The 21,181-nt window shown below is 38.8% G+C and overlaps 2 protein-coding genes across 3 annotated transcripts in view; one reads left to right on the forward strand and one right to left on the reverse strand.

Annotated features, from left to right (window-relative positions):
• LOC123747385 (TBC domain-containing protein kinase-like protein) overlaps window positions 1-2,525 on the forward strand; it is a 22,820-nt gene extending 20,295 nt beyond the window's left edge. For both annotated transcript variants that reach the window (XM_045729565.2, XM_045729563.2), the window contains exon 19: window positions 55-2,525. In XM_045729565.2, the coding sequence (XP_045585521.2) occupies window positions 55-156 (102 nt within the window). In that variant the 3' untranslated portion in view covers window positions 157-2,525. The remainder of the gene's footprint in view (window positions 1-54) is intronic.
• Vta1 (vesicle trafficking 1) lies at window positions 2,434-18,763 on the reverse strand. Its single transcript, XM_045729566.2, has 7 exons — window positions 18,591-18,763; window positions 16,735-16,838; window positions 16,183-16,301; window positions 15,109-15,281; window positions 13,455-13,690; window positions 11,062-11,131; window positions 2,434-9,134 (listed from the first exon to the last, which is right to left on the reverse strand). The coding sequence occupies exons 1-7, from the start codon at window positions 18,700-18,702 to the stop codon at window positions 8,983-8,985; spliced, it is 966 nt and encodes a 321-aa protein (XP_045585522.2). The 5' UTR covers window positions 18,703-18,763; the 3' UTR covers window positions 2,434-8,982.
• Window positions 18,764-21,181: the final 2,418 nt, after the last annotated feature.

Below are 21,181 nucleotides of genomic sequence, written 5' to 3' on the forward strand. Positions count from 1 at the left end.
TTTACTGTATAGTTTATATAAAAAAAAATACAATATTGAAATATTTTATTTTAGTTTGCAGAAATGCTTATAGCACAAGAGTTTCCACGAGTGTGTACACTGCATCGAGGTGTGGAAGTTTTCCGTGCATCAGGAGCTCTAGTTGTGCCAACCTGAGCTCGCTCACTTACTTCACAGTAAAGAGTATTAAATTATATCATTAATACAATAATGTGTATATTGTACTTTTAACATTTTATGATGATACTTTTACAAATTATATTGCCTCATTACAAATATTTTAACATGTTTTTTAGTGTTTCGATGTTTTTCAGTTGCATATTGAAGTCATTTTTGCCTAATTCTCTTGGACCTAATTGATTTGAAAGTTCTTTGTTTAAGTAACTTTTTACTTTTGTATACTGATTAGTTTTGCATCATTAGTACTACAATCAAGTAAAATATAATTAAAAAAAAAACTGATCATCTTAGTCTTGTTTGGATAGTCAGAAAAAGTAAATTTGTACAGCATCAGTTCTAGTAATTATAATTCAACTTTTTTTTTGCATGAATGTTGTTTTGGCCATTGCAAAATATTTAAGTAATGTTGGCAGATCAGATCTGATTAAATGCTTTAGAATTACTGAAGTAATTATCAAAAGGCACCAAGCCGAGAAGGCTATGTAGCACCATCAAATGTGCGGAATATTAAAAAAGGCATTACATATCACTACTTAGGATGCCAATACAAGAACAAAAGCACACAAAGGGAACAACATCAAAGGTATCCAATTCACCAAGGATTCTGTCGAGGGACAAGTGACCGCGGGGGGGATGGTCGGGAAGCAAGACACACACATCCTGGAAGTCAGGACATTCAACAAGGATACACACGCCCATAAGAGGGGACAGTAAGGAGCAGGGCGGTGCTCCATTAAGTGCCAGTGAATTAAACGGGTATGGCCAATACGTAACCTCACCAGAGCTGTTTCCATCACCAGTTATGGTGGTAGGAGGAAGGCCAGAGGGACACGCTACCCTTAAGAGCATGCAGTTTTTTACCAGTAACAGAAGACCAACAGTCCTGCCAATGGGCAAGGATTGAGGAATGAATAACTAGGTAGAAGTCGAAATAAGGAACACCTTTGCTGGAAATGGGACAAGTGCAGATAGCCTCCTGTGCAGCAGCATCTGCACGCTCATTTAAGGAAACCAACATGGCTGGAAACCCAGCAAAACTCGACTGTCTTTAATCTGCTGGAGATGAGAAACGGCAGATTTCTGCTGTTTCTGCCAATGTTGAATTTCGACGACCATAGGATGGACAGGATTAAAGAACTCCAGAGCTATGAAAGCACTGAGTCAACTACAACAAAAAGAAGAATGAAGGCGAAAAAACAGTTTGAGCACAGAAAATTGTATAGATAGCATTCCAAAAACCACACAGACAGACATTACCCATACGTTCAAAAGAGTTTGCAGACGCAACTCATTAGAGCAATGGGGCAGAAGTCTTTACAGGATGACTCTAAAGAACCAGGTTTTCAAATAGCAAGAACAACTTTTTATAAGCCGCATTGCCACTTTACATTGCAAAACTGTCATTAATAAGCAGCCGATGAGTCACAGTAACATGGCCGAAGAAATTTTGACCAAACAACACAAGAAAGTTAAGAATCAACGACGTTTCAGTCTGTACTGGACCATTATCAAGCCATATAGATACAGGAGACCCAAGACAGTGATAATGGTCCAGGATGGATTGAAACATCGTTTCTTCACTTTCTGATGTGTGGTTTGGTCATCACATCTGTCATTAATAATTCATCAAAAAGAATTAAAGCAGTTTGAGACATTGTGACATCATCACTGAATAAGAAGAATGAATTAAAGCACTAATTGTATGGGCATTAAGAAATAGCTGTAATTATTCCTCCATACACGAGAGATAAGAATGACTTCAAGCGTTGAATCATCAACATCAACATTGATTTAATGTCAATAATGTTGTTTCAACATTACTTGAGCATATTTTGCCCACTGGGAGGAATAAAAACAGGAAGGAGGGGGAGAGGTGGAAGGATTGGGAAGTGAGAGAACAAAGTGAGGAGATATAAAGATAAAACAGCAAGGAAGGAGGGGAGGGAGGGAATTATCCGGGGAAAGCGCCAAGCCATTACTACTATATAGCACTGGGAAGAGGTCAGGATAAGGATTTGGGATGGGACGGGGGAAAGGAATGGTGCCCAACCACTTGGACGGTCAGGGGATTGAACACCGACCTGCATGAAGCTAGACCGTCGCCCTACTGTCCAGCCCAAGTGATTGGGTAGGAATGTTAAACATACATATTCTTGAGTCACTCTTGTGACTAGAACATCTGATAATTAGTGTGATTTATCTACCTATCTAGACAGCAGCATTGTAATGTCTTAGGTTTCACTCATACAACTGTTGTAGAAATTTTGTTGATATAAATTGCCACATTTCCATAAATTATAATGCAAAAATATACTACAGTTAGTATAATAAAACAAAAAACAAAATATCTTTTGTGTAATGTCACCTGTCAAGTGAGGGATACTGTACCATTCAGCGACACTGCCCCACAACCCGTGGTAAATGAGTTTTTAGACTGAAGATGCAAAGGTCCTCTCTGACCCTATGCACTTGAGAAATGGTGAGTAATGATTATGACTATTTATGTATGTGTTATAAAGTATGAAAATGTAGATATCTTATTGTCTAACAATATGATTTATTCATATATAACATTTGTTTTACATTGGTGCACTATAATATACAAAATATAATTACTGCATATACTAAATCTAAAATTACACTGCAACAAGAGCAGGTAAAATTAAAATGTTTAATACTCAAATAATGAAAATCATCAAGAACAGAAAAAGCTGACATGTAACAGTTTAGTAATGTTTTTTTCAGAAATAATTGTAGTTTGTCATAATTCATGACTTTCATGGTAGAAACATTCTGGATCACGGATTAAACTAAAGCAATTATGCTAAGTGGTTATATTTAATTAAACCCATTTGCCTAAACACACAATTGCAGTTTGACAATTATCTAAAACACTAAAGTTTTGAATTTTTACATAAACTGAACACAATACTGTTATACACATTTCTTATACTATATACTAAATTCACTTTACTATATACACGTTATGAAGGGAGACCCCAAGATTTTTAAGCAAGTGGGTAATAGGCATTCTAAAATAAATTATTATTAATGTTGTACAAATTATAAACAAATAGGTCCTTGACTAAGTATTGAGAATGTGAAGGAAAATGGTAAGGTAAAGGCATTGACTTCTAAAATAGTCAATGTCAATACATATACAGTATAGTTAATCTTTTAATATCTATATATATTTTCATTATTGGTAGGAAATTATTATACCGTCTCTGAATGACTATCATTTTATTGCAATTAAGTTGGCAAGTGCCACACTTTGTGATCCCAACTTGATAATTCACTCCATCTAACATGTACACAAAATTGTCCTTGCAATAAATACTATTTTATTTGTTATTTCCTAATTATTTTTAATTGGTTAATCATTATCTTTAGGTAAATTGTTTAGTTTACAGTCAGTGACAAATACTAGTCTAAATGGACAGCCGCTGAAACATCACAGTTTACACAGTATAGGGTATGTGGTGGTTTTTTTACACCTATGTTCTGGAGTAACACATTATATGTGAGACCATGCATAATGAATGTATGTAGAGTAATGCTTTTATAAGTTACCAGTCTAGTAGCTACTATTTAGGTAATGGAGCCTAAGTTTGTCTCTCCAATTAACAATTTATTCCTCTCAAAGTACATTTGCTCAAACTATAGAAACATAGTTTATACTGTGTTCCACTCTTCAAATCGGAACTTTAATCTGTATTTGTCATGTACAAATTTCTTATAAATCTATAAGAAATTATGTCAAGTGACACTTGATATTTTAATTTTAACACTTTGGCTACAATAAATGATACTGGGTAACAGCTGAAAATACTCCATAGAAAGCAATAAGCTACTTTTGTCCACATGCCTTAAAAAAAGTGTCAACTAGGTTTTCTGTCCTTCAAAAAAGCCCTAGACTCAGTACATGTTATCAGCAATTAATGGCAGAATGTAATATCACCCTATGTGATAGTTCAGCAGATAATCTACTTGAAACAGTCAAAGCAGCATCCACGAGGACCTTGCCCCACATCCCCAAGGCTGCCCGTCATCAAGCAGCAACCAAACTCACCAGTCTGGTGACAAAGGTCAACAATGCTCCTAGAACTATTGGAGCATGGCACAATCTCCTACTGTTTGAGAATGCATGCCTTGCATTACTGCCGCAACATGCCTAGCATTACTGCAAGTCATTAGCAACCTCAGTAATTAGGGTTCTTAATGAATTTCCCAGAGAAGATAACCTTGTCCACCTCCCCCCCTTGTGACAAGAACACAGGCCGCAGGACGACCAACAATAGCCCACCTGAGAACCACAAAATGAGAGCACAGATCACCAGGAAAATAGAAGAGGGCAATACCACTGATGCAATCAGAATCATAACCAGTGAGGACACTAATGTCACGACAGTACATGCTTTACAGGACAATTCACTTAATGGAGCAGGGCAGTGCTCCATTAAGTGCCCGTGAGTTAAACATGTATGGCCAATATGTAACCTCACCAGAGCCACTTACCACCACTGGTTACCATGGTAGGAGGAAGGCCACAGGGACACACCTACCCATAAGATTAAGCAGTTTTTTACCAGCAACAAAAGACCAACGGGCAAGGATTGAGGAATGAATAGCTGGGTAGAAGTTGGAATAAGGAACACCATTACAAGAGATGGGACAAATGCGGATAGCCTCCTTAGTGGCAGCATCTGCACACTCATTTAAGGATACACCAATATGGCTGGGACCTCGGCAAAACTTCACTGTCTTAAATCTACTAGAGATAAGAAACAGCTTATGTTGAATTTCAACAACCACAGAATGGATTGGATTAAAGGACTCCAGAATCCTGAGGGCGCTGCAAGAATCAATGACAACAACAAAGGAAGATTGACAGCGATAAAGCAGTTGACGAAGAGCACACAAAATTATCATAAAGTTCTGCGGGAAGATGGTAGTTTCTGGAGGCAGGCAACACATTGGTGTGGTCAGGAAAACAACAGAATAGCCTACACCCTCTGCAGACTTTGACCCATTAGTGAAAACGGTAATGGAGTAGGAATGCAAAGAAAAGTGTTCAAGGAAAAGGCGCTTCGGAACTGTAGGAGGGGTAAAAGCTTTAGTCACATGGGTCAGGGTTTACAAAACTTAAGGAGGACCCTCCATGGCAAGGATGGAATGACACAAGGAGGAATATTGGCAATATGAACCGAAAGATAACCTTGGAAGTGAGACAACCGTACAGAAAGAGGTGGGTGGTGAGAAGTGAGGGTGTTGTAGGGACCTCTCAAGGTAGTGATCCTGTAGACAGGATGCCAGTTTCAACATACAGGTTTTAATACTTTTGCGTTCTGATGATGGTCTCAATGTCATAAAACCAAAATACGCAGAGGCTCTGATGACGGTAATGCCGTCATCAATTAATAAATTTGTAAAAATTCCATTTATTGTCCGCATATTTTGGGACTGGTTTAAAAATGAGCACCATGATATTGCGAAGAATTTGATACCACAATGAATGATGTACTGTAGTACAAAAATGGAAGTGAGAAAGCCAAGAAGAGTAAACATTTGGGAGTGGTTTGTGCGCTCACGGCCAACGCTCTGCCTACTGTGCAGATTAATAAATTTGTAAAAATTATTGTCCGAATATTATAGGACTGGTTTTAAAATGCACGCCATGATATTGCAAAGAATTTGTTACCAACATGAATGATGTAGTCCGAAAACTGAGGTGAGAAAGCTGAAAAGATTATAAACATTCGAGTGTAGTTTGTGCACTCACGGCCAACGCTCTGCCTACCTTGCAGTATGCGGCGGATCGCCCACCGGGCATGCGAAAGTGTTAATGACTACCTTGCTGGATTAAATAATTTTGTACTTGGAGAGATTAAGGACAAGACCCAGGGTTTTCCTATGACTTCACCAGCTGCAGGTCTTCCAGCAGGGTGTCTTGTGTGCCTGCCATAATCCAGGAACCAGATGTTGAGCTCACTGGACAGACTACTTGTGATTTCTCGAACTGCAATGCAAAAGAGGAAGGGTGCAAGGGGGGGGGAGGAAGTCATAGTTCCCTAACACGAGCATCGAGTCTTTGCTGTAACCTGCTGACACAAAAGGGAAGAATGCTTGGGCAATGTTCCTGGACTGCAGTGAGGACTACTTCTGAAACCTAATTTTACCACTGCCTGGTCTTTGGTAAGAGAACTAATGCAGGCATCGTGAAGCATGGGCTGCTGCTTCAATGCCTTAGGGGATCCCAAACCCCAGCTGGTGTGGTTGCAGCATGGTGGCTGCTTCCATTCGGATTCCTTTGACAGCACCTTTTGCAATTACATGGCGAAGGGTATTGCCAATGGCAATGGGTTTTATCCCTCCATCCATCTTTTTCAGTGTGCATAGGGATGCACAAAAGAAAAACAATTTGATTTCATCAGGAATTAACACAGCGAGGCAGTTGTTAAACGTTGTGATGTGCGACAGGAGCGCCTGTGCAACTATATACAAGACTTTTGAGGGAGTACTTGAACCATCTGCCAAATGTTACCTATCTTATTGCAATATTCCCCCATGGAATTCAAAATGCCAATTTTAAGATGGACTTTCTTATTATTAAATACAACAAATTTTTATAGAGATTTAAGTAATGTTACTTTATCTGACTAAGGGTATTTAGTTTAATTTGTTTCAGTAACCGATTTGAGCAAGGCACAATATAAAAAGCATTAAGGCCTTTCTTAAAATGAAATTGTACAGCTCTTGACTAACAGTACACATTGACTACCATAGGGGTAATGGAAACCCTAAGTTAATGAATGAATAAAAGGAAATACATGCATAGTCCAGTCATTCACTGAAGGAAACACTACTAAAGATGAATAACTCCAAAAACTCAAAAGACAAAAGTGAGCATCATTTACATGAGGAAAACAATCACCGAGGAACATATGACCTTGAGAGAATACTGGTCACCGAGATGTGAGGCACACGCAATACTAATTATAAGATGTTAAAAGGCTAAACCAAGTAGTCTACTGAGAGACTTGTAAAGCTTTCCACAACCACCAAATACAGATGATACTGAGAAAGGAGCCATATTTCAAGACTAAATTCTTGGTCTTTGCCAAATGAATACAGGTAAGTTAAATTTTGATTGATACTCCTAACATTATTAATTAAAATTAAATATTGATCTTTTTAACTAAACAAGTAATTATGTGAGACATAGAGGAAACAAAAAAAGAAGCTCAAGAAAATACATCTTACAAAAGACACGAATGTTAGAAAATATTCTAAGTGGCACGTGTGAGCTTATACATACATGTCAATATGAATACATGTAATTACAGAATTATTCTTGTGTAATTATATCTGTATTCATGCGCGCACACATATTAACACATGTATCAAATGCATGTTCACACAGATGCATGTATATATGCATATATATACTCACCTAGTTGTTGGCTAAGTAAATGTGCATGTGCACATATATATGTTTATGAAGACATCTGTGTTCACTTTTTTTATGCATTCTCACCAATCAGTACTTGCAGAAAGGATTAGCTCTCAAGCCTGCAACTTCACTTTCGGGTAATGGACAGGTAGCGGGTGCAGTTGCCACAGAATAAAAACCAAATTTAAGTAAAGTACGTAAAAGTAAAGAATACATTCCCTCAGTGCAAAAACTACCCAGTATAACAATTTTATCACCCTCATAAATGTTCCAACAAATACTTGTACATGCTAATTATTCAGATATGACAAACTTTCATTAGTACAAGCATTCATGAACAATAGCCTGCATGAAGACTCTTATCCTATTTCTCTCCTAAATGATTGATTATATATATGTCATACCTAATAGGCCAAGTTGTCTAAGAAGCCAAATTTTCCTTAAATATTATACAGTACTGTATTTTTAGATCATTTTTCTTATGGAATGATAAAGCTTTCCATTACGTTATGTACTGATTTTAATTTGTTTTTATTCCTCCGGAACAAATGTGATCAAACCCAACTAACCAAAAATAACTAAGTCATGTTCCTAATATAATAGATTATTATTGTTATTAAAGAACCAATCTGGAAAGAATTATTTGAAAATAATGAAAATCATTTTGCCTGTTAGACAAATCAAGGCCTTGCATACTAGGTCAAGTAGTGCAGTTCTGGCTATTAGGCATGATCAATATAAACATGCCATTCAATTAAAGAGAGACTTCATTACCCTATGGAAGTTTTCCTACCACATACATAAAAAAAGTATGCACTACTTATCTACCTGTCACGAGCACACATGTGTGTGTCTCTCTCTCTCCCTCTATCATCATACACCCACTCTATCAAACTAATACCATACACACAGTGATCAAATAAGTTGATACTTATTATAGCTCTTTAATAGTAGTTCTTAATGACAAGCCCTTTCACAAACTTTTTTTGGGGGCAGTCTTTATTGAATACTTAATACAATTAGTGTCCACAGCCTAAATCTCTCATCAACTTGTATAACAAAATACTCTCTCACTCTGTACATGTGTTATGCACTCACTCTACACCCACACCCACACACACCCCTACCACCCTGCAAACACACAAACAGGGAGAGGATATGCAAAAACTTGCATGCTTAACCATGTTCAAACATTTTACACTAACTTTTCATTCAGAAGTTGAACAATAATCATAACTTACACTGCTACATAACGTATAGTATTTCTCTGCTTAACTGAAAATATCACCAAATGTTTGCTAAATATTAAAAACAAGCCTGAAGTGAACTTTATTTTTATTAGCAATTGCTCAACTGTCACACCCAGTTTTAAGAAGAGTTAGTGCTTTCTGTAGATTGTTAATGGCAGTTTTAGAGTCTTCATAATCAAGTGCTGATACAGCCCACTTGCAATACTTCTGTGCTTTCACGATCATGTCAGGACTCAAGGTCACCGCACCACCTGCACAAATGTAAAATATATTATTAATGGACATAACTTTTACAAATTACTTCAACCTTCAATCATTTAAATTTTATTTTGTCTATACCTGTGGGGAAATATCCCACTAATAGTAGCATAGTAAACAATTCCCTTTGGTAAGCTCAGCAATAATGATAATTAAGCCAAATTTTATGCAAAGAAAATATATATATACATATACTGCCCCCGGACAGACCCCCCAATTAATGTGACGAGAAAAATAGGTGGTATTGCAGTCTCTCTAGGCAGATGGAATGCCAGTCACACAAAAGCAACAAAAAGAAAAACTACTTCCAGACGTCTAGACAGTACCTCCAGTCCCCCCCCCCCCCCATACACCACTGCCCGTCACCCCACCTCGCACCTGGGTCACTGGGAGCTCACGCCATCTCAAACAAGCAGTTAAAAGTGAGCCGGTTCATAGTTGCCGAAGTCATCAGCGCCATCTGCACGGCCATCGTCGTGTATATATAGGGCTACCTAGCCCACTACAGTTCAGATTACTCTCGAGTGCTCTACCGAGTAGACCTGTTGACATACCCCGTGTATGGTAACAGAGTTATTCAGTTTGGCTCACAGTATTCCTGCACCATATTTTATTTTGCACATAATCAAATTTACATTACGTTAATCTTGTTTATTTTGTATACTTAGAATATAGCCAAGTTTTTATATTATTTATATTTTCATGTTAAGTAAGACTATTTTAAATGATTTCTCTTTTGTGCTTTATCCTACAGTTTACCTCACAGTGAAGATTCAACTTGCAGTCTAACTTTTTTTTTCCTTTTGTTGCTTTTATGTGACTGGCATTCCATCTGCCTAGAGAGACTGCAATACCACCTATTTTTCTCGTTACACTGAATACATTATACAATAAAGCAGGGTAGTTATAGAAAATTCTTTATATAGATAGAATATATCTATAATAAAAATGCGATACAATGATGCTCGGTACTCGCTTCCCTTTTCAGAGCGGAAGAGATCTCTGAATTAGAGGGAATACTGTACAGAGAACATATGCGGCACGCATAGACACGACAAATCATCTAAATTATTGGGACCATTTCAAAGCTCTCAAAAATATACTCTTTGGAAAGGAGACAAGAGGTATCAAATAATATATACATGGAAGATACTTAAAGGTCAGGTCCCAAATTTGCACAGTAGAATAACAACATACTGGACAAAATAATATGAAAGGAAATGCAGAATAAAACCAGAGAAGAGTAGAGGTGCCATAGGCACAATCAGAGAACACTTGAACATCAAAGGTCCACAGCTGTTCAACACCCTCCCAAGAAGCATAGAAATATTGCTGGAACAAAGGTGGATGTATTCAAGAGGTAATTACAGTAGATAAGTTCTTGCAAGAAGTGCCAGATCAACCAGGCTGTAATGGATATGTGGGCCTACTGGCTGATCCATGCAACGGCATGTTGGACCAAGTTATCAAGTCGAGCCTGGCCTGAGGCCAGGCTAGGGGAGTAGAAGAACTCCCAGAACCCTCTCAAGGTATACTCCAGGACTAAGTGGGCATCAAAAAGCCTAAATGGCTTTCAGTTCCTCATCATAAGAAACCAAACCATTTGAATATTGTGCTGGCATGGTAACAAAATGTTAGGGATTTTCAACGGAAAATAAAAAATAATGTGAGAGAACATTCCGTATGTCATAAATTAACTTCAGGCTGGTGGTATCTTCAATGTCAGGTCAAGAATGGATGGCATCGCCATGAAGAGGTAGGGGGAAAGTTTTTTGGACTTAAAACAATGAGTAGGACTGTCCAAATAGAATGAGGGTGAATAGTGAATTAGTCCCTATATTCCTCTAAATGGCAACATAGAATTTTGTTTAGCCCAAAGTCTTAATACCTCATATAATGTAACAAAATATTGTGTTTTACCTGCAGCCTCTGGTAATGGTGCCTGGTATGTGTTAGTTGCTGGAGGCTGTGCTGATACAGAGGGAGGGACCTGCAAAACATAAGTTTCACTATCACAACTGGGTACAGTACTTACACAACATTACAAAGATTTAATTGTTCAAAACTTGAATCATAAATATAACTATATTGTAAAGATTATTTTTGGGGAAAAGATCTGTATATCATAAGCATACTATTCTAACTGCAGTATTCTTAATTAGTAGGAGTAGGAAGTCTGTACAGTATATTAAAGAGAACTGGCATGCACAGAGCTCCTGAACTTGACCAATGAGGTGGTAGAGGTCCTTGGAATCAAGGTACAAAATATAAATCTAATTATTATTCTAATATACAAACTGCCAGATGCAACAGCTGACGAATTCACTGAGCAAATACACAAAATAGAGAATATCCTCGATAACCTAGCAAATCCAGTACCAGATATTATCTTCCTTAGAGACTTCAATCTACCCAGTTTAAAAATGGAGAATAGTAAACAATAACATTATATAGCAGGAAATCAACCTGGAAATAACCAACCACAGGTGAGAGAACTACTGAGATTATGTGACAAATTCTCAATCAATCAGCAGATTACAGAAACAACTAGAAACGAAAACATGATGGACCCGATATTCACAAACAATGAGCTAATCAGATATTAGTCTCATACTACATACTCAGACCACAACCTCACTGAAGTGAAAACGAACATTAATAATGGTAGTAGGGCCAAGAGAAACAACAAGCGAGAAGGGAATAAATTCAATTTCAACACTAAGAGGATCGACTGGGGAAAAAATAAATAGAGACTTTACAAACACTCAGTGGGATATGGTCTTAAGCGACAAAACTACCACACAGGGTATAGCCCAACTGACATCTGAATCATACAAGATCTGCTTGAAGCATGTGCCTGTGAAAGTCAGAAAGAGGACCTCTCTAGAAAGTTTCACTGAGCAAATATAACTGCAGCCAGGAAAATGATAGGATGGATTATGAGAACGTTCAAATCCAGAGATCCCACAGCAATGCTAACACTATTTAAATCGCTAGTACTGTCTCGTCCTGAGTATTGCTTGGTACTCTCTTCCCCTTTCTGAGCAGGAGAGATCTCTGAATTAGACGGAATACAAAGAACATACAGCACGCATAGAAATGATAGAAAATCTATATTACTGGGACCGTCTCAAAGCTCTTAAAATGTGCTCTCTGGAAAGGAGACAAGAAAGGTATCAAATAATATATACTATACATGGAAGATACTTGAAGGCCAGGTCCCAAATTTGCTCAGTAAGAAAAACAACATACTGGAGTGAAAGGTACGGAATGAAATGCAGAATAGAACCGGTGAGGTGTAGAGGTGTTATCGGTACAATCAGAGAGCACTGTCTTATCAGAGGTCCACAGCTGTTCAATACCCTCCCAGCAAGCATTAGAAATATTGCTGGAACAAAGGTAGATGTATTCAAGAGGCACTTGGACAGGTTCTTGCAAGAAGTACCAGACCAACCAGGCTGTAGTGAATATGTAGGCCGCAACAGCCTGTTGTACCAAGTTATCACAAGTTGAGCCAGGTCTCAGGTTGGGCTCGTGGAGTAGAACTCCCGAAACACTATGTGTATGCTCCAGTAATATAATATAGACTGTAGCAAGTTATTGAAAGAAGTTATTAGTTATTGAAGTTATTGAAGGGATGAAGTTATTACACAAAACTAAAACATGAAACAATGGATATAAATTGGAGAAGTTTAGATTCAGGAAAACCTGGGTAAAATAATGGTTTGGAAATACGGTTGTTGTTTTACTGAACAAATTACTAAGGAACATAATAGATGCAAGCTCACTGGATTGTTCCAAGTGCAGGTTAAATATATTCTGTACTAACATGTGAACGTGTTTGGATGAATATAAATAAGATCTGCCTCATAAGGGCCAATAGACCCAGTGCAATTTTATGTATTCCTATGTTCTCAAGATGAGGTAACAGGAATCAATTTTCATACACACGTTACCAGTTACGGAAAGGCAGGTATGAGAGGACTAGACCGACATAAAAAAAAAAATGCTACAAATAGTTATGAAGAGTGAAGCAGTTTGAGAGTTCAAGAACCGTGGCATGACAGAAAAGAATCAATTGAAAGATATATGCCTGATTAAGAGGCTCCTGGAGAAACTTGTGCTGTGACCAGCCCCTAATGGTAAGCTCCAAAGAGGAAGACGGACATCAGGGGCTATATTGATAAATAGATACAGTAAGAACATTTTTTTCAGTTCACCATTTAACCTGATATATGTACTTTCTAGCAACTGCAGTACGTGTGTTTTCATTTAATACTGTAATTTTCAATACAAAACTGTATTCATCGAACCTGTGGTTGCAAATAGGGATCTCTGAATGCTCGAGACCCTGCCCCTCCAGACGGTGTGGGTGAAGATGATGACACACTTGGTAATCCACCAAAATCTGTGGCTGCGGGTACAGATGGTATACCATGATTTGGCTGTGCAAGGTGAGACCATCCCATTGCTCCACCTGATGCCCCACCCACAGCACCCTCCTGGTCCCCCTCACCACCACCTACGTCCTCACCTAAACCTTCATCATCTGCAAAATATCATTATGCACCAGTCAGTCAAAGTATTAACCTGTTTATGTAATACAATATGCATCAGGTCTAGTGTTCAGAACCAAAAATCTGCAATAACAAACTATTTTTTTAAAGTTAACAAAATAATTAAATATTTCTTATCACATCTCATCATGAAGGGTTTCTAGTCCCACATGCAAGATATAGCACACAATACAAACAATAGAGTATTATGAAGTACTGTAATGTACTCCGAAAACCACACATTGATTATCTCATGATACAAATTACATGAAATATTTAAATACATAATTTACTTTTCTCTCTAGCACCTTCCTCCCTCCCTCTTACATACAACTGCTTACCTATTAGTGATTACAAGGAAGTAAGAACTAGCTCTTTATGCCCCACCTCCTACCCTTTAACACAAGGTGTACTAATTCCATATCAAAATTTTGATGGTGACCTTTTTTTTCAGATTATGAAACAAATATTATGACCCTTTGTTTCTCAAGTACCTAAGCAAGTGCCTTGTTTAGGTGCTCCCTTACCCAGTCCAATGTCATTCCCATTATCTCTGATTGTCTCTTCATCTTGTGTATTAGACTTTTGAGGAACTATATTAAAAGTTTTCTGCCACCTTAAAAAGAATGCAGTTCCGTATACTGATCCTTCATTCAATTGCCTTACTTTAACGACCCTGTCAAGGAATTGAATCAAGTTTTGTTAGGCATGATTTTCCTTCCAATTCAGTCTCCACTGAACATTTGTGGTTTGGCCTACACTGTCATCATATCAGTATGTAGTCTTGCTGGTTGGATACCCTTGGAATCTCTTATTTTCTCAACGCTCCAGTGATGATGTATCTCTTTCTGCCTATTTATCCTTTCCTTTCTTACTACCTAGTATCCTTTTGGAACTATTGCATCCTCTATTAGGTTTGTCATTTTAGTCTAACTGCAATGATAAGAGGGTGTAGTTCTGCCACCTGCACTTGCAGTAACAATTATTTGTAACATTTCTGTACCAAATTTTTCTACTACTCTACTTATTTTTACTAGAATGCTTAGGTTCATCCCAGGGACCAGATTCTTCTTTTGGTTTAGTCCCATTCCAGAGGGTGGCATTTTAGTGTTGATTTATTCTTACACTCATTCCTCTGATCTCTCATTCTCTCTTCTGTTTTCTTTATTATCATTTCTTTATATCTGCTAGCAAGCATCTGTCAGTGGCAATGCCATTAACCAGCCCTCTTAACCAGTCCTGCCTCTCTCACTTTGTAATAGCCCATTCACACTAGTTTATCATAATTACAGGATGTCCCAGATTTATGAACATCCAACTTACATACAACAGACCTTAATAACAGATTCCAAGTCTAGCTCCCTTTATTAATGTTACAAATGTAGCCTATGAAATCATATCCAGCATTTACCTCCACCCATGGGTCCTGGAATGGGTGTCTCCCCGTTCTTCAAACAGTTATGAATGTATGTGGCTTTCCACTTTGCATATTTCCTCTGGGATGCAACTTCTTCGGTCAGTTCACCAAATACTTCACAAACATCAAACATGAGACCAGCTGTATAGAAGACTTTTACAACATTCCTGTTAAGAAAATAAAGTCTTAAAACTTCCACAAATTAAATTAATAAAATACAACAGGTCACAAACAAAGCAGTAGTAGCTTTGCTTCTTAATTAATCTTCAAAATATCCAAATAATAAACACTTCCACACCTAAAGTAATCTGATACTGTAGTTCCATTTTTTAAATGGAATTTGTTCCAGTTGTTCCTTGAAATGGAACAAATATGTATATTTTTTATCACATCCGTTTGCAGACGGTATCTCCAGCCCTGACACATTTCACAGTACAAACCATATTATGAATATTCTTACAAACAAAAAGTCCCAGCCCAGCCCAGCCCAGGCAGGACCAGCCACTGCCTAAGGTAGCTTGGCCAATACACACAGCAACAACACACATTGCACAATGGTCAAAACACTAACTACTGAACCCAGCAGGAGGAGTGACAAGAGGCAACATGGGTATCCATCACTTCAAAAGAAAACTGTAAAACCTCAGGAAACTTGCAAGCTTCCAAGTCAAGATTTCAATTGTAGCTGGGTCCTTTGCCCCTGACTAATGTTACGAAGTGGTCTAGTAGCCAAGGAACAGATGCAACAAGACCAGTACCATAACCTAAACCTGTCACTCAAGACATGAAAATCTACAAATTCCTGAGGAACTAGTCTATTGTATCCAAGTGCTGAGATGTTATTTAAAAATCTCAGCTCTTTTATTTAAAACATTAAATATAATTTTATTCTAAAAACCGTGACTAATTTAAGCCACAAAACTTGCCCAGCAATCCAAATAAATTCTATCCAAACCCACCTACCCACTGAAGTCCATTTAATAGTAACACACTAACAGATACCAAGAGGACTGTTACAATACCAGATCCTGCTACCATGTGGGATATGAAATTACAAGAAAAACTCACTTATTAAACCTAGCAGCACGGTCCTCTCCATCAGCCCACATGAAGAGTTTATGTGCTACATTCTCCACCAATGCCTGACCAGCAATATCATTTGTTACAGATTCATTAGCAGCATTTTCCTGAAATCCAAGCAAAAACAAACAAAAATTACAAAATACCCCATCAAAAGGTGGTAAAGAAGGCTATTCATAAAAAAAAAATATATGGATTAAATCTATGGGGCCATGTGCTATTGGATTTATTATAAAGTAGGATGATATAATCAACACTAGTGTTGTTATAACAGATTAGCTTATATCCAAATATTGTACTGTAGCACATTCCATAGGTCTATATCTAACATATCCACAATTCTTTAGGTTAGGGTGGGATTCAGTATTCAAACGATTCTTTTATTAAGCGTCATAGAGCACAGTGTTCTTCGACATGGTGCTTGCTGCAAAGACATGTTAAACAGTACACTCAACATCCTTTCTTCTGGACACCTCGGACCCAACTGTGATTGGATATGTAGTCGTGTCTGGATAAATGCATACAAACAAAATTAATTACCTTCTTAAAAGTCTCTAGATAATCCATCAGTCCTGACAAGAGGGCTCGAGCTTCAGGTGATTTTCGATCCAGTTTGAGAGCCGACTGTAGTGTATAGAGTCGTGCTAGAAATTAAAACAAAAACAAAACTTTACAGTATATTGGGTATTGCCTAAATGTAGTACAATATATTGCACAGAGCACAAGATGTGTACTATTCCAGTGATATCATAAATTGAAGTCTGAGGCAGTTTTTGGACATAACTGCTCCATGGAGACTAAAGGATGTGGTGTGTCTTGAAAGCTAAACACATTTTGAAGTTATTCCTTCTGATTCTGATGCAAGCTGTACCTACTGAAGACAGAAGTGCTAACCCAGTTTATGGATATAATGGAGACACTGATCAAATGTCACCAATCAGCGGGTGAAGATCTGCAGCATGAATGGCACAATAGGGAGAGTGGGTTTTAAGTCCACAAATATTGCTACTCTTTAAATAAACATTCTAATCTAACCAAAATACTGTACAGTAAAACTGGATATAAATTTTAGTTTTTTATATATAATGATCACAAGCTGTTTGTGGTGAAGCAGGAATGATCAGGAAAGCTTTGTGTGGCAAAAGTAGAGCAGCTTAAATGCCACTGACATAAGTAAAGAGGGGCAAAGACATGTGCAGTCCTCCCATTGATTTCCGGCTCAACCTTGACGCTGTGCGGATGCCCCTGACCTGTTCCACCTGAGATTCGCCAGAAAACAGGCCGATTATGCTGCCCACTGGGTTACATTTTGCTGTAACACACCTATATTCAAATGCACAGATGGTTGTAATGCCTGGTTATCACCACTGGGTAAAAAGAGGCACCTGATTTTCTTTTTTTTGGGGGGGGGGCTATGCTCTTAGGGCATTGAGTGAGGGTCTCGTACTGGCTTGGTCAAGAGGTGCCAGGAATTGGTGGGACCTGAAGGTTCTCATGTTTCCTCTGGACATAAAGGCTCCTGGCTCTTGTTCCACCGGGGTAGCTACCCTGTGTGGTGTGGGTGACTGGTGTTTACCCTGCCGTGGTAATTTGGATATTGCCCAGTGTGCCAGGCCACTATGCAATTTAGATTTTTGCCATTTGGCTTTTTGTTTTGTTTTGGGGATAGCATCCCCCTTAAATCAACAAACAATAATCACCCTCCCACATGCAATGAAAAACCCCAGATATCATACGTGGAATACAGTATCTCCCTTCCAAAAATAACAGCAGAGACAAACCTGAGATTGCCTTATTGAATGGTAATCTCAGGTTTGCTATTTTCCCCAATTGCCATTAAGGAAAATAACAACCCCCCTCCCCCCCAACACACACACAGCAACCTCTTCCAAGGGTGAAACTGGAGACACTGGGGAGTGGCATAGCCTCTGGAAGAGGAATTATCAAAAGACGGCACCAAGCTGGGGAGAACTGTATTATTATTATCCCCAATGCCAAGTACCTGTTGTACCCCAGTGCCAAAGGGCCTGTTGTCTTTCCTAGAGCTTTGTAATTGTTTAATTGGAAGATATCTCGTGGTTTAGCCAAAGTGTGCTAGTGCAGAATAGAAGACCTGACGTACATCTCAACTTCCCCAAGATGCCATGCATGACTTGCCATCCTGTGAGAGATGAATAATATATGAAGACATAGCTAGCGCTTGATATATACTCTGTAACCCCTCATATAGAATAAGTTAGCAGAATACTTGCGGCCCTAAACGTGTTAATAAAGAAGGAATATTAAGTGTTGGGCAGAGTGGGGTGTGTCACACATCCCCCCCTGGAGCCTGTTCTCCTCTCCCACCACCACCACCAGACCAGTGACCTCCTCACATGACCGGGTCAAGGCCTCACCCCAGTAGGCCACGACGGGCTCCCGCTTGTCATAGTCGCTGGCGAGCTTGATGTAGTGCTGGAGAGCCTTGAGGGAGGGCGGACACGGAGGAAGCTTGAGGCCAGCAGACATGTTTGTTGTTGTGGTCACCTTCCCCCGCCTCGCCCGCCAGGCTTACCACACCACCACGGATTGTGTCAACATTGAAATATATATTTAATACAGTATAATATATATATATTGCATTTTAAAATATTTAGCAAATTTATTTAAAAATTAAGGGCTATATAAGTTACCCAAAAATGTAGATAAATACCGTACATACTATAGTGAATCTATAGCGATACACGTACTGTACTATTTCAAATCAAATCAAATCAAATGTTTATTCAGCTAAAGTACATACATACAAGGTGAGATACAAAACATTGGTGGATTTATAGATAGAGCTAGTACATACAATACCTAAAGCCACTATTAGGCAAAGCGTTTCGGGCAGGCAAATATAAGCGTTTTATTTTTATTGTTTTATTTGTTTATATATACAAGAGTTCTTAGATTCTTGTACAGCCACTAGCACACATAGCGTTTCGGGCAGGTCCTTAATCCTAATATTCCAGGGAATACGACCCGCTAAATCGGGGTATCCATTTTACTGTCAACAGTTAAGTAGAGGCGCCCAGTCAATCCTCCCCGGACAGGATACGAACTCAGCCTAAAGAGCTAAAGCGAAGCTCCGGGCGAGTGTTCGAAATCTTTCTTTGAATTCATTGTTTCAGGGGATAGGTAGCTAGTGTATATATACATGTTAGGCTCATATCGAGGTTCCCAAGGTCGAACTACTGCCCCCCCCCCCCCCAAGGATGCCACCCCACAAAAAGCTAACTGCTGGGCACCTACTTACTCACAGGAGCATTTGGTGATAGGAAATGCGCCCAACCATATCTCTCCCGCCCGGGATTCGAACCCAGAGTTTTCCATTGTGAGTCGAGAACGAACCCGACTGTACTTGCAAATATATACTCTTTGCCTTGCTTTAGACGATATTAAACCACATTACTTTTTGAAAAGGTCAAATGTAACACAAAGAAAGAGCAACGGCATCAGCCTGAACAAGCCTGTAGGACAATAAACAAATGATTTTTCAGTGATGGGTTAAATAAAGACCAACTAATGTCAGCCTACCCGCTGACACTGCTGCAGTTAAAAATCCAGCTGGATAAATTAATCAGCCGGCTTCCTGTCCTCATATAGGCCACCAGAGAAATGGTGGCCCCTCAGGTAAATTCAGGAAAATGTCTCTTCATAGGAATGTTTCTATAATTCCTGGGGTTAACTGTCATCCATCTTGATCTGTGCTAAGTTCAAGTAAACTCATTCCATTCAATAGTATTGGTGATCAAAATTTAACTGCATAATTGAAATTGAGTCTAACAGGACCAAAATAAATCTAAAGAATAACATAGTCGTTTTATTGTTAACATCTGTAACGTACGATTATGTTACTTTGTTGGGTAGATTAGATACACAGTGTTTAGTGGGTTTTCATATTTATTTAGTGGTCTTGTGTCAGCAGTGTCCTAGACGTTGAGACTGAGCTTGGAGCAGAGCTGAGTGAGGCTGGAGTCGTGGAGCTCTATGATGGAGAGCGTGGCGGCTTGATGCAGAATGATGAGTGTCTAAACTCGATGAGATCGTGAGCCATTCTCAAGTCGTGATTCTCATCAACTTTAGAATGGTCCTGGAAGGACCGAAACGTCGTCGTCCCTTCTCCTTCTAGTGTGTGGTCTGGTCAACTGGTGAGCCTTGTAGCTCCATGCGGTTGTAGTCTGGTCAACTGGTGAGCCTTGTAGCTCCATGCGGTTGTAGTCTGGTCAACTGGTGAGCCTTGTAGCTCCATGCGGTTGTAGTCTGGTCAACTGGTGAGCCTTGTAGCTCCATGCGGTTGTAGTCTGGTCAACTGGTGAGCCTTGTAGCTCCATGCGGTTGTAGTCTGGTCAACTGGTGAGCCTTGTAGCTCCATGCGGTTGTAGTCTGCTATCTGCTCTGTAACGAAGCTGTAGCATCTTGGGGTCGGTTGGAAACCAACAAAGATCCTTTAGCCTCCCATATTGTCTGGGTCAAGAAGCCTGTCAGCCTTACTGATGTCTCCATGGTCCAATAATTGCCCTTCCCAATATGTAACCTACAACAGTCATCCAACTCTTGAACATCAGAACTACTGGATGAACAGAAGCAGCAGGTCTAAGGATAACTGCCACAGGATCTCATTGTGCTAAGAAAATCCACTTTGGCTCAGTCAGTCAAGAGCCAACAGCACAATCCACTGCCCTTCACATCACTTCTCTCCTCTTTACTAATAAGCTTAGGGCTGGAGGAACTTGCTACAATGCTGTAATGATTGATGAAGGTTAATGAAAGGTCCAACATTTTTAGTATTAAAAACAAATTTTTGGATAAAACCTACATCTTCTATTGGTACTAGATGCAGTCAGAACATTGTATACAGAACCTTGAGAAAGGATGTAGGTTACATCTGAAAATTTAGTTAATACAGTTACACGTATGTATATTGGGCCTTTCCTTCACCTTCATACTCGGGGATTACAGA

The sequence above is a fragment of the Procambarus clarkii genome, chromosome 94 (assembly GCF_040958095.1).
Source record: "Procambarus clarkii isolate CNS0578487 chromosome 94, FALCON_Pclarkii_2.0, whole genome shotgun sequence".
NCBI classification, from domain to species: domain Eukaryota; kingdom Metazoa; phylum Arthropoda; class Malacostraca; order Decapoda; family Cambaridae; genus Procambarus; species Procambarus clarkii.

Coding starts and splice junctions, on each gene's coding strand:
- Vta1 (XM_045729566.2), bottom strand. CDS start 18,702: ATGTCTGCTGGCCTCAAGCTTCCTCCGTGTCCGCCCTCCCTCAAGGCT. Junction 16,839..18,590: donor GCCCGTCGTGGCCTACTGGG/GTGAGGCCTTGA, acceptor TTTAATTTCTAG/CACGACTCTATACACTACAG. Junction 9,135..11,061: donor ACCATTACCAGAGGCTGCAG/GTAAAACACAAT, acceptor ACATTTGTGCAG/GTGGTGCGGTGACCTTGAGT.